General features: G+C 39.8%; 1 protein-coding gene across 1 annotated transcript in view; it reads right to left on the bottom strand.

The window, feature by feature from the left end:
- The window catches only part of LOC139719876 (prominin-1-A-like), a 113,391-nt gene that overhangs the window by 63,125 nt on the left and 32,436 nt on the right, over nt 1–17,830 (bottom strand). The window contains exons 6-9 of the mRNA XM_071631264.1: nt 16,786–16,881; nt 16,194–16,381; nt 10,176–10,247; nt 137–277 (exon numbers count right to left, since the gene is read on the bottom strand). Coding sequence (XP_071487365.1) covers nt 137–277; nt 10,176–10,247; nt 16,194–16,381; nt 16,786–16,881 — 497 coding nt within the window. The remainder of the gene's footprint in view (nt 1–136; nt 278–10,175; nt 10,248–16,193; nt 16,382–16,785; nt 16,882–17,830) is intronic.

Genomic DNA, 17,830 nt, shown 5'->3' with positions numbered 1-17,830 from the left:
AAATTCAGATTCTTTCCTCCAAATTCAGAATGGTCAGGAGGTCTGCAAAAGACTAAAAGTTCAATGGATGAGAAAGATATAAAATGTATGATGTAGGACGAAGCTCTTCTCTCAGCTTGCACTCCTGCTCGCTTACATCTGATAGGACATTGCTGATATCCCTGAAGCTCGAGTTAACGTTCTTCGACGCGTCGTCGAGCTGTGTGATCACTTCACTGACCGTGTCTTCCGTCATGTTTGTGATCTGGTTGGGTATGTCGTCTAGAACAGCATCAATCTGTGTGAACGATACAAGAGATAAAACAAGGAAATAGAATTATACAGTAAAAATAATCTTTGAAATACATGCATTGCAATTACATCTGTCAGTAAATATACACGGCAGGCATAATTTTCAATCATAGCATTATTCAATTTCATTCTCACATTTTTGTTTATGAACTAAATTAACCCAGTAACCTCACCATTTTGTGGAATAAAACCAAATCCAGAATGTAATGATTTCAAACATCTCTGAAAAAATAAAGAATTATAAAGCAAAATGTTTGTATGTTTCGAGTTAAACAAAAATCCCCGCAAGGCAAGAATTTCTCCAAATGTCAGCCGTAACACTATCTCGCTACAACAATGTGTGAGAATGACAGCATTCAATCAATGGTCGAGAATTTAACAGTCATCAATCACTTTCCTTACTGATTCTTGATACAAAGATTTGTTAAAATGTTTCTTGGCAAAAAAAATTAGAAACATCTGATATGAGAAATCTTGCCTTTTTTACACTGATTCAGATACTTGCAAATGTGAGTCAATCCTTTTAATTCTACCCTTAACTACCTCTTTGCATTTTATTTTCTTCTTCTTTTTTTTGCAGGTGAATAAAGTATTTTTGGATGACACATTCAAAAAATAACATTATTTTGAGGACTGCGAAAATATATTTTCAAATGAAGTGATGTTGTCTTGGTACTGGAAGATCTGTTCAATAAGTACTTTCAAAAAACTTTTGCAGTCATCATGACTCTGAAAAGAATGCCTCTCATGGGGAGATCTTCCTGGCATGTTAATATGGTAAACAATGCAATGCTCTAGATTTCAACACTAAAAACAGCCACCAAAACTTAAGAGGAGGAGGTGACAAGAAGGTTGTTTATCATTCAAACGGAGAGATTGAAGGAGAGTCGACAGCTGGGAGAGCATCCATGATTCCAATGGATGGCCCTCCCCCCATCCAGCCGGCACTAGGCCGGCAGGAAAAACAGGGTACCAAGTATTTCCTGACCAAGGATGTACTCAAGTCAGGAGGAGGCATTGCCCTAGTCCATTGAGAACTGTCTCTCTCTGATCACATGGGACAGCACTCAGGGGTAAAGAAGGTGATGGAGGGGAGAGGAAGAGGGGGTAAACCAGTGTGAGAAATGACAGAGAATGGACTGAAGGAGGCAAAAAGAAAGAGGAAGAATTCTGATGCAGATTGTCCAGAGATGATGAATGTAAAAAGCATTCTTCCTTGTTTGTTTTTTTGGTTACAGAAACAAAAAATACACTTTTTTTCAAAATAGTAAGCTGCTTATTTAACCAAGCTTTAAAGTTCACAATGCTTTCAGTTCATCCCATTTGTAGAAATGCTGCGACTAAATGGGATCTGAAGCCAAATCATGCTGTTCACATGCCAGAAAAACTAAAAAATACAAACAAACTTTGTAACATTCAAAAAGTGCCCTGTCAGGTTGAATTTGCCTGAAAGCTGATAGCTTCCTCATTACAAGAATCCAGATATAGCAAGAATTTATGGCAGCCAAGACACTGCAAAACAAAACAAAACAAAGCTGTTCCATTTAACCCCTTAACGACAAGCTGATTTTGCTATACCACACATTTTCCTTACACACTTGCCTGAGTATACTTGGGACTAGTCTTCAACGGGTTAAGGGAACAAAAACAGAAGAATTCTTCAACAGAGTGAAGAAAAGATAATAAAGTTTATCACCTTGTATCTGAAATTTGGGTGAAAATTACTCTAATTGGATTAATGTTCAGATAATCAGTTGATGTCATGTCCACATCCTAGCTGTCGTACCCCAAAAATAAAGCCACCACGGCATGTCAAAGGAAAGGCTCTCTTATTTGATGCAGTGCTTTGGCTGCCATGTTTTTTTACTCTCCTGAACATTTGACATTTTGTAGAGACGAGGTCTTGTCGCCCCAGCGACGTTATATCAGCGACCAAGACAGAACTACTTAAAAAGACTCATTAACTCTACTAGATCAACTCATTTTGGAAGAAACATGAAGTATACCCACACTTAGGTATAAATAGGACATAAAAGAATGAAGGCATCACCATTGCTTGCTATGAGATACAACATAATAATTATAGCAAGAAGTTTCAGGTTGCACTAATATAAGATCATTGCTTAGAAAAAATGTGAGGATTTCAATCTTTTCTTTTATTTTTTAGTGGACACTTGCTGTACTTGCTATGCTTTGAAAGGTATTTATTGGGAGCACAAAATCAGTATGGAAGTTGTACATCTGCTTCTCAGTCAGCTCTGACAGGATTACTCATTTGAAGTAAAATTGACATCTACAATGCCTACTAATCATGACCAATATAGTGAGAGACATGGGGCAAGATATTCTGTCAGTGTTTCTTGATGAGATCAGAAAACTTGTGCTCAGTAGTGGTTACTACGGCAACACTGATAAAGGTGATGACTTCAGGTCAAAGGTAGCTCATAAATCAACACCATCCCCCCCCCCCCCCCCCCACAGTAAACAGTCTACTTTAGGCAGAAGGTGACAACTTTTTGACTTCTCAAAGCCAGCACACAAACTAACCTGTACCTCTGATGACAAGAAGACCTAGTGACTAACAGGGTGTTCAGATACAAAAAAAAAATTATACATTGTACTACGTAGAATGGTATAGCTTTACGATGAATTTATATGTATGAACGCTGACTAACAAAACGATGTATATTGAAACAACGTATAGCGAAACGACGGTCAGAGCATCGTTTCGAACTAGAACTCGATAACGAATCAGCATTCCATCATGTCCATTGTGCGTCTGAACGTATGACGACCACAGAACGGTATAACTGGGCGGGGCTTAATGGGAGCACGCACGAAAGTTGACCCTATACCTGCGCATTGATTGCATGCGCATTGAGAAACTGCACATCTATACGATGTTTTCCAGAACGGTCGAGATTAGCATCCGAATGGTCTGTCGGCTATACGATGATTCTTTATACGTCGTTTCTTTATCTAGTTTTGCTATAAACTGGTTTTCGTCTGAAGAGGGGACAAAACACAGGGGTATGAAGGGGGCTATATAAAGTGGGGGAGGGGGTGAGAGGATGGGAAAGAAGGGTGTTAAATGGTTCCCACAGGAGGGATCATAAGAGGAATACATCTGATACCTCATAGAGTCTCAAGAGGGGGAGGGGTGGACACTCACCCCTCTGTGATAAAGGTGTTTTGTTTCTCCGGCTACAATCTCCCCTAACCAAGGAGAGAGAAGAGTATGGTATGGCATGCCATGGTGTATCACTCATCCATAGCCTAGAGAGGGGGATTATTAAAACTCCCTGCCAAAACCGCCACCGTCCATTAAACTCAATCAGCGATCCACTATTACTCACGTTATTGGAGCAGGCAGCAGAAATTTACACTACAGATCTCAGGACCGGCTTTTATTGTCTTTTTACGTCAAGGCTTAACTCTGCCATCCCACACATTGCACTTCCTTTATGACTTGAATAGAAGAATGCATGAAACTTGATTCCCCCCCCCCCTTTTTTTAAGCTTCATGTACGTATGTTCCATGTTATAAATTTCTGGAATTGGTGTTTGCTTGTTTGTTTTGGGGTGTTTTTTTTTGGGGGGGGGGGGGTTGCATGAATGACTTGTCACAAACAACAATATCTGAAATATAAATATACAGTACCTTGTGCCAACATTAAGATGTAAATGATTCCATTTTTACAAAATGAATAGTTTTCATACACTTCTGAAGAATACAAACTATGACTTATTGTATTCAGATATTCCACATGTGAGCATATCTCTGTTGCAGTAGCCTCTAAATTTCCAGCTACTTTGTGATATTGATTGAGAGAAAGAACACTGTAATCTGCCACAAAACTACCTGATACACAATTTAGACAAAATTTTACAGCTCTCTGAAACTTTCTGATGATTAATGCATGCACCACAAATAAAATAGATGAGTGAATTGCTCGGGAATCTAGCACTGCTCTTGGTTCTGGGTTCTGCCATATGCATCTATATAATACCGAAAGTTTTTAGCCCAAATGGATAATGACTGAATACTCAGCTTTGTATACTAGAGAATGATTTATGGCAATTTTTCACTGGAATCCACATTGCAGGGGCAGTATCTTTGTTTCACCCACTGTGTTGAATACTTGCAGATGCTGAGCAGTATCACTTTGCCCCCCACTCTCTCAGAAGTCGGTGCAATTGTGAGGATTTGCGGGGCTGGGACACGGCTGCAGCTCCAGGGAGCGGGGAAAGGAAATTGAGAGGTGACACCAACAATTGGAAATGGAATTGAATTAATGGGGATTAGGGGCTGTGATTCAACCACAAGAACAGTAAGTAACAAGACTGGAGGTGGGCTTGGTGGTACACCTACCCCGCCATATCAGCTGAAATGGGGGGGGGGGGAGAGTGACGGGAGGAGTATGGAAAGATGAATCAAATGCCAAATCATAACAAACAAAAAATTGGAGAATGCAAACTTTAGGGATGAGAAGGGGAGAGGGTAGAGGGGTATGGAAGGGATGGGGAGGGGTATGGGAGGGATGGGGAGGGGAGAGAAGGAGAGGGAAGGGTAGATAAAGTCAAAATGGCATTAGCTCTTGTCTCTCTCCATACATGGAAGAAATCCTAGGAAATACAACTGCAGGCAGGCAGGCAGACCAGGCCAGGCCAGGCCAGGCTGGGTCTGTCCTGGATGAGACTCAGAACCACACGTGTGAGATCATGAATGGTTTCACCCACCTGGGGCCATCATGATCATCCCAAAATGATTTCATACTAATAACGTGCCTCCAAACGGGATCACTCGTGGCGAAGAAAAGAGATAAGATGACGTGGGTATCATGATGAATGGGAAACTCTTCCATCAAAGCACTCTCTGCGCGGGTGGTCTCTACTGTTGTGACATGTGTGTTGTGATGGATGTGTGCGCCACTTATGTGCCATATGTATTGTGTTGGGCAAATGCACTGCGCATGCCACATGTGCTGTACATGTACATTATACGTAGTACATCTGCACTGTGTTTCCATTAGATGTGTTTTGTCACATATGCACGTACTAGATATGTTCACTCCATGTGCCCTCACAGATAAACTCTGAACTAAAGGCATTGCATGGTCAGATAAGCACAGCTCATATACACCATAACAGGCTACTTTCGAAATGTTTGGATACCATTTATGCCTTGGCCTACATTCTTGTTTGTTTTTTTCTAAACAGGTTGCTTCAGGTTCCCTTTCAAGCCATATCCTTAATCTTTAGTGTGAAGAAACGCTTGTAGATTATATGACTTGCCTATGCACATACACACAGACATACACAAACATAAAATCCTAGTCCCTGAGCAAGTAACTCCCATTAAAGTTGCATGACAAAGACTATTAGCACTTGTTCACTCAGCATGTCACAGGATCTTCTTGATATCCAATCATAAAGAAACCATGACATTCATTATCATGCTCTGATTTTAAAAGATGGTACAGCTTTTTGTATATCATTAATTTAGACTGCTGAATAATGATTTTATAGACAGCTTGAAAACTCAAGCGGTAAACAGGCAGAGTAGGAAACCAAGTTGCTTTTGTATGTATTTATATTATATATATACACACACACACACACACATAATGTTAGGTGATCAATATATATTTTATATATTCTCGAACACTTTGACTTTCCTGGTAAAACACCCTCACTTACAGCTTTGTGTGCATTGAAACTTGTCAGGCCATGGGAGATGAAAGGATTTTTTTTTTTTTTTTTTTTTTTTTTTTAATAGGATGAACCTAACTCTTTGGACATTCCTAATCTTAGAGGATGACACAACACAAAAACTGAAGTGACACCTCAAGATGAGAAGGGAATCCCTCCTCGACTCACCCCCGCTGACTCACACCACTCCCCATCCTTATCCCCCACTCAACACGTCTCTCTTCAGAGACTTTACAGACAGACGGACATACAGACAGATTGACTGACAGGCAAAGAGACAGACAGACAGGCAGATTGACAGAAATGAATGTACATGTATGTGTATCTGAATACATATAAGGAGAAAAAGGTATGTGCACTAACGGTGAGTGTGTGTGTGTGTATGTGTGTGTGTGTGTGTGTGTATGTGTGCGTGTGTTTGAATAGCACTTGTATTGTTTTTATTCATGCTATACGCAGAAATTGTTAATTCATGAATGATTTGAATGGACTCTTTAAATAAAGATCAAGGAAAAACAAAACAAAAATGTGTGAAAATTTGAATGCAGAAGTGGAAGAGACAAAAAGAGAGAGATTGAGGGCGAGTGAGAGGGAGAACAAGAGAGAGAGAAAAAAAACAGAAAGAGCTGGAGAAGAAGGGGTGAGTTAAGCAGAAAGGCAGAGGAACAGGGGAAAAAGGGGGTATTAAGTAGTTCCTGAAAGAGGATGTACTCAGGAAGTTTGAGAGGGACTGGGATCAGCGGGCAAGGCACTGGGGAGTGGTAGGGGGTGGAGCCAGGGGTGGTAGTCATGGGATCAGAGGGGTGGGGAGGACGTTATTTGTCAGCAAAATAGGAAGGGGAGGGGAGGGACTGCATCCTTTTCCTTAACGGGATGAAAAAATATTGAAAAAGAGATGAACATTTTGATTGCAGGTATCATAAATGGAAAAGAAAAAAGTAGCTCAGGGTATGATGCAGAGAAAGGGGGTTACGGCAGTTGGCAAAATAAGGGGGCAAAAGGGAATATTAGATGTGTGTGATATGAAAGGGGGTGGGTGAGGATGTTGGTGACAGGTCAAAAAGGGAGGGGGTTGTTAGCAAATTTCCAGTGGCCGAGATTGGCAAAAAGGGGAAATATGCGATATTTTGTTTTTAAAGGCTTCTCAAAGTGAAGAAAGATTTGGTACCCCCCCCCCCCCTCCAAAAAAAAGAGGGTATAACAGAATGACTGACAAAATCAGAGGGGTAAAGGTATGTTGCATGAAGCAGAGAGAGGTTGTCATACATGGGGGTTGGAGGTTGGCTATAGAAAGCGATTGGCAAGGAAGATGGGAAGAAATTTCCACCAATCACCAAGAGACAAAATGAGTGGAAACGGTGAAAAAAAAAAAGTTTTTATCAAAGGCCCTTCAGATAGAGCATATACAGTGTACATGTAGGAGAGGTTTGAAGCAATGGAAAGGAAGGAACACATTAGAAATAGCAAGAGACTTGACACAAATTCCTGACATTGACAATGATCAAAGGAAACTAATGGATGTGTAGCAAATCAACCCCCCAGAACAGGATCATGGCCACTGAAAACAAGTGTTTGCATTTATGATGGCAATTCAACTGTTATTACTCATGTGAAAATGGGTGTATAATCTACATTGTATTCTAGCATCATTATTTTAGGTGTGGGTTATTTTGGTTTTTGCGTGTGTGTGTTTTTGTTGTTGTTGTTGTTTTTTTGAGAGGGAGCATGAGATGAAATCTAACAAAAACTGGAGCACTATTCAACAGGAGTCCAGGTATATGTGACCCTGCACCTCAAAACAAACAAAAAGTCGCCAGACATGAATTTTTAGTTAAGAGCATATTCTGAAAGAGCAGACTTTAAGCTTTAAAATGACGTATAACTCAAATCAAATGGACTCTCCTAACCTATCTAAATATTGGAAAGAAAGCACAAGCTCAGGAAAAGTGTGAACTGAGAAAAGAGGCTCTGAAGTACAGTGTCTATTCAAGCGCTTAATCTTTACCAAACTGTGCTGGCTGTGTGATGAATAGGACAAAAAACAGGAAGTAAACCACCAGAGTAACAACAATGAAGGGATTATCAGATTAAACTGAAATTAAGCATGCCTCATTAACACATTCTGTCCATAATTAATGGCAACTTTCAAAGCAGTAGCACTATCCTTTCAAAAGTTATGAGAGTTGAAAGTGAAGAGTGTGGACAAGGTTTTTCAGAAATGAAAAAGGGATTCTAAAGACACACGTAATCACACCATTCTACCAAAAATGTTCGAGATAAACTACTAAAAAAACACACTTTCCTACCCGTTTTATGATACCAAATTTGAGCATAATGTAAAAGAAGACCCGCTCTTTCAGAAAATTTGAAAAAGTCAAGTTCGGCTAGGTTGACCCATTTCACTTATTTTCAGTCCTCACGCAAAATCAGTGTGTGCGACTTTATGTTCGTTTTGAGGTGCATGGTCACATATATAGAATTGATTCTAAGAGGTGAAGGTGTAGCATATTGGTGGCATTTACTGGCTATGTCTACTGTCATCACTCAGAATCTCTCATTTTCATCACAAGCATTCAGGGATATGGATTTTGTATGTGCGTGTGTGTATGTGTGTGTGTGACACAGATCCACACAAAGAATGCAGCATACGACTGCATATGCTAGCAAGTTATCGTTAAAGGGTGGGGGGGGGGGGGCTTGCAATCCCAACACAATCATACAGACAGTGGTCTTTAAAATTTGGTGAAGCGGTCATACTAAGGGAAGCAGAGAAGAGAAGGAGGGGGTGGACAGGGTGGGGTGGGGGTGGGGGAGTACACATAGCAGCAAGCAGAGTCAGGTCACTAGGGAGGATGCTAAGGAGGGGAATAACCTGGACATGAAAAACACATGCTTAAAGCCCCAGTATGGCCCTGGAAAGAGATACAAATCTTGCAACTGCTTTGAATGATTCATGTAATGTAGGAAACCAAGATCCTTGCACAGTACAAACTTGGCTAGACCAGTATTCGTTGCACAAAGCTTTTAAATCCCCAGTGATGACGACAATGCAAATTCTTATGATTCACTAACATGGATTTGGGTGAGTGGGACAACACACTCAAAATTTAAGGAAGTCTACTAAACAGCCTGGCTTTGATCCACTGTCATACCAACGGCCAGTCTGTCACTGCAATACTGCAGTTATGAGAACAAGTAGGCTTTAAACATGCAGCCAATCAGTGACAGTGGACTCTCAATCATAGTGATGTCATGGACTAGAGCGAGGTGGAAGTTACAACCTCAGCTGTAGCATACCGGCAAGATGAATCATCATCTCTTGGGAATATTCTCCTTCTTTTGTTTTTTGTCATTGTTTTTCCACTCTCCCCTCCTCCTAAACAACCTCCCTTCCCCACCCCCACCCCCATGAAAAAAAGCTACAAATCACAGCATAGTGGAAACAGGGAAACTAAAAAGGATAGTCTGTCCTGTGTTCAAACTTCATCTTCTATTCCAATATTGCATTCAGTGTTTTGAATTATAATTTCTTTCTTGTGTGTGTGTGTGTGTGTGTGTGTGTGTGTGAATAAATACATAATTTTCATGTCTGTTTAAATCCTTGCAAATATGAGCAAGTATTTGTTGCTGGTCTATCTCTCTTTATCATATCTACAAATGTATTTGTGTTTTCACCAGGCTTTCTAAACAACCACAATTTTACTCTTTAACCTCAAGCATCAGCCAAGCGACAATGTTTCAAGTCACATGTTGGGCTCCCTATTTACTGTGGACTTGGTTGTACAAGTAAGCAGTCCGTGAACAAACGTGTGTCGTGAGAGCGAGTGGACCACGGAGAGCTGAAGATGCAGACCAGTAACAAACGTGAGTCTCGCATCGATTCTTTGGAAGCTGGTGACCAAGTATATTCTAAACCCGTCCAGAAACAGTGTCAGTAGCGAGCAAGTTATACTCACAAAACTATACAACATTTTTTTGAAAGAGTGAAAGAGTGAAAATCTTTTAGCAAACAATTTTCAACAGCTCTTTTCATTCTCATATTTGCTTTTCAGGGTAGAGGTCTTACATGATTTTTTTTTAAGGCATCAACAGTGACTTGATATCAATCAATTTAAATATCACAAAGAAAAATTTAACGGTTGGCAATATACGAAGCCTTTGGTAAACCTTACCTCCGTGGAAATGCTGGTTGTGGCATTCACAGCCTCTTGCACACCTTCAATCTGTGCATCTAATGATGGCAACTGTAGGCACAAAAACAGACACGGAAAAAAAAAAGAACCATGGTTATGAGAGGTCATTACAAATAAATTCTATCCCTAAGATAGTATATTTCACTTATCTTACTGTTTCAAATAAACTCTACTACAATGTATCTGCTATATCATCACACTTGACACATTCAGTCTTGGCAGAATTTGGTGCAAAAATCATCATGATGTTGTCATCATTCAAATTGGGAACTCTGACCTTCACTGCACATCTTAAAGTGAGAGAAAGATTAGATTGAACTGGTTCTATTCATCAAATGTGCACAAAACCAGAAAGCAGTTTACAAAAATTTGCCAATTTGAGAGAGACAGAAACTCCACTTGTCTGAAATATGTTGCCAATTTAAGAATCAGTGAAAAATCCTACTGATTGAGAGGCTTTAAAGAATACTGCATACAAACATCATTCAAACATGATACAAACAACGTGGGACTAATCCATTCTACGTTTCAAACCCTAAAAAAGAATGATAAAGAGATTCAGTATACACAAAATAGCACTAAATCACAGAAATACAGTTTCTGTGACTAGATGGGTCATATCATGAAACTGCTGGCTACCACTGGGCACAGAAATAATGAACATTCATCATCAACCTCTTTCCAGTACAATTTCACACTATGTTCAAGCTGGCTTTACTGTCGAACAAATGGTAGAATTTCAATGAAGTCACACTGATATCAAGCAAGCAATGGAATCTTATGTTTTCATGTAAACAGTGATTCCAGCCCTCCAGGAACGATTAAATATGCAAATTAGATGCTGATGACATCATGGCCTCTTATGGCTCCTATTGACCTACATACAGATCTTTGTTAAATTTCCTGTTTTGATGCGAAATCAAAGGGACAAAGTTGTACCCATTGCAAGAAGTTGTGTGAGTGATAACCTAGCCATGATGACTTGGGGGGGGGGGTTGTATTTGCTTTTCTTTTATAATACTGTTTGACATTTTAGAGACAGAATAACATGACAAGCAAGCTGGCATGTATAAAAGGGGGTGGAGGGGGTGGAAAATATAAATCATTTTCAGTAGAAGCTGGCACAAGGCTACGAAGGTTTCCATACATCCTGCACGACCCCATCATGAGAACACCTTGACATAAGACTATTCCTTCCGTTCACAGCCTTCATCATAATTGGCTGACCAAACAGGCAGGTAGGCACAGAGAGTATATCTTGATGCACTGCATCATTGCTATAACAATCACTCATTTATAAGTTCCTCAAAATCATGTTCCTTGAGGTGAAGACACAAAAAGGACTAAAAGAACACGGACATTTGTCTTTTGTATTTATTTTATTTTTATTTTTTTACTGTAGTTCTCTCTATATGGGGACAGAATAATACAACAATCCATCTTCAGAGTTTGTTCTCTCAAGTTCTTGGGGGGGGGGGGGGGGGAAGGGGGGGCCCATGATCTCAATCTGTCCTCAGTGGAGATAACATGACCCCAAAAACCATAACACTTTGCAAGGGATGCCTCAACCGTGCAAGAGGCAACTTGGGGTTTCAAATCTGACCAATTACCACATGGCACATAGGAAATGTGACCGATTTTGCGACAATATGCAAATTACGACTCAGTTTTAGACCAGGGATAGATCAAGCGGTTCCTTCAGTGCCTGCGGGCCTGACAACTCTGCCGGTGCTTGCCCCTCTCTTGTGAATCGCTGCGGAGGGAAGAAAACCCGTTTCCCGCTAACACACAGTCATCAGCCCCGCAAAACAACCACCGAAGTCAGCTGACGCTTCCCCTTCGGTTTGGACGGCAACCAAGACGCACATGAGTCTGGGGTATGGGTTGACTTTTTGTTTTCTGTTTTCCTTGGGGATCTTTTCTTCTTTTTTCTGATTTTGTTCACCACAAAAATCCCGAAACTTGGCAATCATAATCTTCTACTCGTCATTTTACGTCCCTTTCAGCCAATCATGACGACATTGGTGAACAAGAATAGACTGACGAGACAAGATGACAATGAAAAGAGACAGGTTGACAGAATTTGATAAGAGATACCAGAGCTGGATCCAAAAAGGTCCCTCTCCCTTCCCCCCTGAAAAAAAAAAATATCAATCAATCACTTGAGCTCACTGACATAAGCATGTTACCATGTCTTCCTTTGCGTCAATGAATTCATTTTGTGCAGTTGATCATTTTCTTTCTTCCGCTGCACCAATTGCAATGATGATATGCTCCACAGTAACCCTTGACCCCTGACCTTCAAGTCACAAATGTAAACATTTTAATACATACCTTTAACCCTCTCCCCCCCCCCCCATGTTTAACTATCACATCACATCAGCATTAACTGCATATCATACAAAAAATATCAAGCATGATAGGAGAGTGTAATTTCACAATTTGAGCTTGTATTTTTAAGCAGAATATCAATCGTTCAGTCCAAATCTAAGCTTGTTCCTAGTTTGATTGAATTTGGTGGACATTTTTGTTTTGTCAAAGGTAAAGTTGGCCATGACACTCAACTTGAAAAAAAAACATACAAGAATGAGGAAAGAATCTATAAGACAACAAGGAAGAGAGAGGGAAGGATATGTGTAGAATATGAATGCAACCTTGGACAGCTAATTTTCATCATAAGCACCATCAAATCATGAAGTAAATGCAACCTTTGACAAATAGTTATCATCACAAGCACCACCATCAAATCACGAGATATTGAGAGAAGGAGGGACCAACATTAGTATCTAGTTGTACTAGACATATGGCACAATATGAATGTGTCATATCATTATTATTATTATCATTATCATTATCAGGCTCATTATTAATCTCCCTTAATCACCATGTTGCACTGAAATATGACTTCCAAGAATACAGGGGGAGACGGAACTCTTTTTCCAAAGATCGGGTTTGGAAAAGAAACTCGGCACCCTAAGCCAAGCAGTTATACACTATACACTGCGAGCAAGATGTCCGTCAATCTGTCTCCACGGCAACCAGGCGGATGATTTATGGAAAGGAAACACTGCAATTTGACCTCCTTCTTCATCAGAGCACAAGACCACATCATGTCAGACTCTCGTATAAGATCGCTCCACTCACTGTCAACTACGAACTAAGAATCTTGTCAATTATCTTATGTGGAATGCACCGAGTGTTGTAACCTTTTATGTGATGTGAAAATGGACAATCCACCATTCCATTACACCATTACAAAGAAACTTTGCATCACAATTCATCTGAACATTTTTTTAAAAGTAATATTAAAAAGCATACAGAACTGGGGAAGTAGCTCTTACACTTTGGACAAAAAGGAATTGTCCATCACAGCAATCAAAATCACTGGAGATCATAATCATGATATGCGGAAGCTGAAATGATTTAACTTAAATCACAAGGAATTTTTGAATAGATTTCTTTCAAGTTGCTATAATTGGTAAGTGTTTCCAAAAAGATATGAAAATCCACAATTCAATCTGTGTGTGAATCACATCAGATGTAACATACAACAGGAATCCAAGAATGACAATAGAGCAAGGTGGAAAGGAACTCCATGTAACCCTAAGCATACTGTAGAAGCACATCAAAGTTAGACAGTGGCAGAAATGTGACCTCACTCACACTGATCAGTGACACTTGTTCATGTCATCGTGGGCTATCATGACATCCTAAGTGGCTAGTCTTTAAACAAGGAGCTCAGACGAGAGCTTAGGCAAGATATTAATTTATGGTCAGCGAGGTAATTCTGTGACGCTTTGAAAAGATTAAGAGAAGAAGAAAAAAATGCTACAACTTCCAGAATCTCGGCTAACATGACAACGGCTTTGTTCTACATTTCCCTCCAATTTAGGGCAAAAATCCTTGACTATTTCCAGCGTTAACGGCAAACTCTTGTTTTGTTTCCACTGACATTTCAAAGGTTGCAATGCCCAGGATATTTCTATTAATATACAGGTCAACGCACAATTTGGAGCGGAAAGATTGTGAACCCACGCCAAAGAGATGACAAATTTGATTTACTTCCTATCTGCATGGCTCTGTAAGTCATATTTCGATGACGCATTTACCAGCAGTTTGACCCTGAATGCAGTCTTGCTTTTTAAGGATGAATGTTTCAGTATGAAACGTCATTGCATAGGTATATACCACATGGCATGAAAGTACAACTCCCCTAAGATTTTGTTTCTATTACTGAGGCTTTTCTCGACCATCCATCACCATCATAAGAGGTCAGCGCTCTGCCATCTTAGTACTCAAGCACAATATCATTCCTGAGTCTATGTCTTTTGTTCCTGAGTCTACGTCTTTCAACCTGAGTCTATGTCTTTCTTTCCCAGAGTCTATGTCTTTCATTCCCGAGTCTGTGGCTTTTACTCCCGAGTCTATGACTTTCATTCCCAAGTTTATGTCTTTCATTCCCGAGTCTATGTCTTTCATTCCAGAGTCTATGCCTATCATTCCTGAGTCTATGTCTTTCATTCCTAAGTCTACGTTTTTCAATCTGAGTCTATGTCTTTTGTTCCTGAGTCTACGTCTTTTAATCTGAGTCTATGTCTTCTTTCCCAGAGTCTATGTCTTTCATTCCCGAGTCTGCGGCTTTTACTCCCGAGTCTATGACTTTCATTCCCAAGTTTATGTCTTTCATTCCCAAGTCTATGTCTTTCATTCCAGAGTCTATGTCTATCATTCCTGAGTCTATGTCTTTCATTCCTAAGTCTACGTTTTCAATCTGAGTCTATGTCTTTTGTTCCTGAGTCTACGTCTTTCAATCTGAGTCTATGTCTTTCTTTCCCAGAGTCTATGTCTTTCATTCCCGAGTCTATGGCTTTTATTCCCAAGTCTATGTCTTTCATTCCCAAGTTTATGTCTTCCATTCCCGAGTCCCTGTCTTTCTTTCCCAAGTCTATGTCTTTCGTTCCGAGTCTATGTCTTTGATTTCTGAGTCTATGTCTTTCATTCCTGAGTCTATGTCTTTTATTCCTGAGTCTATGCTTTTCTTTCCCGATTCTATTTCTTTCTTTCCCGAGTCTATGTCTTTCATTCCTGAGTCTATGTTTTTCTTTCCAGAGTCAATGTCTTTTATTCCCAAGTCTATGTCTTCCATTCCCGAGTCTCAGTCTTTCATTCCCGAGTCTATGTCCAGAATTTACTCGCAGTGTTACCCAGTGCGTGGCTATTATCCGCTTGGAAAATATTCTGATTTGGATCTTGATTTAACACAAATGACTCCGCATGTAAAAATACATGCCTCCATGGACGAGGCAGTCAATGCAAATTTCTCAAATTGAGCAAAACTAAGGCTATTACTCTTAAGTATCAAGCATTTCTCCAGTTTTTCATACCTAAATAAGTTCTACTCCTTTCAACTGCTATCTTCTCATGAAATGGAACAAAAAAATGAAATATAGAGCTGAACCATACAATTTTTGCAGTTACTACAAAATTGTGAACATGAAGTCTTGCAATGTGAACAAGTTCCGAAATTTCATCACACAGAAATTTATTGTTGGCAGGGGCCATGATCAAAATGGCACACGTCAAAAAACACAATGCCTACACACCTAGATCTTTTGATAGACGGTAGTTCATACACACCATAGCACTATTTCACAAAGGATTGTACAACAGTTGAATATGTGGAGTTGCTATGGCAGCAGCTGAAAAGCAGCAAATCTCCTGTAAGCACTGAGATCATTGCTATGGTAGCTCAACCTACAACCAAACATCACCGAAGATCGCAAACTTCTCTGTGAAACAGCCACTGGATGACAACTCCTGCAACAATGTTGGCAACTACACCTTCCACATGTCGCTTCATCGGCATCTAATGATGGGTTTTGACTGTTTAATGCCACCATAGATGTTGTTGTTGTTGTTGTTGTTGTTGTTGTTGTTGTTGTTATTGTTGTTGCTGTTGTTGTTGTTGTTGTTGTTGTTGTTCACTTTTCAACTCACCTGGCTGTAATCTGCGGTCACCCTCAAGCTCTCATTAACGTTCGGCACACAGTTACTGCATTGGTCATTGATGTCGTTGAGTTCAGCCACCACCTGGTCAAGCTCGTTCTCCAAGACGGATGATTGGTTGACGAGTTCGGCCTGAAGACTGCTCGTTTGCACTAGGGTTCTCTCCATTTCATTCAAAACTGAAAACACAAACATACAAACACAATTCAAGCCATGAGAAATGGACTAATTTTTCTTGAAAAATGACAATATTTCCTCAAAAGTTCAATTATTCTGGCAAAATTTACTGACAAAATCGATGAAATTAGCAATGACTACTACAATCCAGACTATGATGATGATGATGATAATGCAATAGGTTAAGAAGACTAGACTATGCCAGCTCTATTGAAATGATTTATCTATTCATGTCAGAAATACAAACTATGACAAAATCTATACTGCACTGCTACCCTGTATTTGCGACTGGATCCTTCCTTGTCTACGTGTCAAAATACAAATCTAAGATGTTTCTCAAGAGTTTGGAATGACCAGTGGATCGAAGAGTGGTAGCACTGGTACCACCTTGCTGAAAGAAACTCACTGTTCGAGATGTTGGCGATGCCACTCTCAACTTCTTTGAGGCCAGCCTCATCGTTGAGGTACTTCTGAACGGGCTCACCAATCTCTGTGCCAATGTCTGAGGGAGAGGAGAGGAAAGATGAAGTTGATTTGGGAGTCAATCGGCAAGCTGATGGATGGGACAACCAAATTATGCTAGATATGGGGATTAGCAATCATCTGAAGTTATAATAATTGCAGTCGCCATGGTAACAATAATACAGTTACACTTAATATGGACATTCTCCAAAGCTGGCACCTAATTTCTTCTTGTCCACCAGCTACTATAACAACTGCCAAATACAGTGTGCTGCAATTCTCGCCAGCCGTTTTGTTGAAATGCAATGCCACTTAGTGTTCAGGTTGGTTTAATGAATACAGTAAAATCCAACACACTGAACAGTACAAAGCACATTTAGATATATTACACTTTAATACTGAATTTGCCAAAGTTTCATTAAGTTTCACGTTTTCAGGGAACATATGCAAATTAGATATGGTGATGACGTAATGACATTGCCTCACATGACCCTCACTGACCTGTACACAAATCTGAATTGATTTTTGTTTTCTTTTTCATTTGACAAATCAATGAAGAATAAATCATAGTCATCACATCCAATTACTGCCATGTCAAATGACTTTGCAGCAATGGCTCTGAAAGAACAGGGAGATGCAGTCGGAAATAACCCAATGAAAATACAACTTCAGTGATATTCGTCAATAAAGACCAATGGGACAGATGTCAGGCGATAATACATGTATTATCACTCAATCTCATTTGCATGTGCTGTTGCAATCGACATTAACATAATAATGAATACAAGCGGTATATAAAAGTTTAAAATATCACACCATTCATATCATTCATTCAATTGTGATAAAAATTATAATACATAGAAATGGACTCGTGTCTATTTATTAAATTAACATTGAACATGGAGTGGTTGTACACTTAAAGTTCCTTTGTAGGTAAAAGTCAGAATATCTGTCAGTACCGTGTTGCAGCTGGGAGAACCAAAGCACCT

Source organism: Diadema antillarum, unplaced genomic scaffold (genome assembly GCF_040938485.1).
Source record: "Diadema antillarum isolate AM-2024a unplaced genomic scaffold, OU_Dant_1.0 scf00000009, whole genome shotgun sequence".
In the NCBI taxonomy this organism is placed as follows: Eukaryota; Metazoa; Echinodermata; class Echinoidea; order Diadematoida; family Diadematidae; genus Diadema; species Diadema antillarum.
The sequence above is the reverse complement of the archived record's forward strand: the minus strand, read 5'-3'. Positions and strand labels throughout refer to the sequence as shown.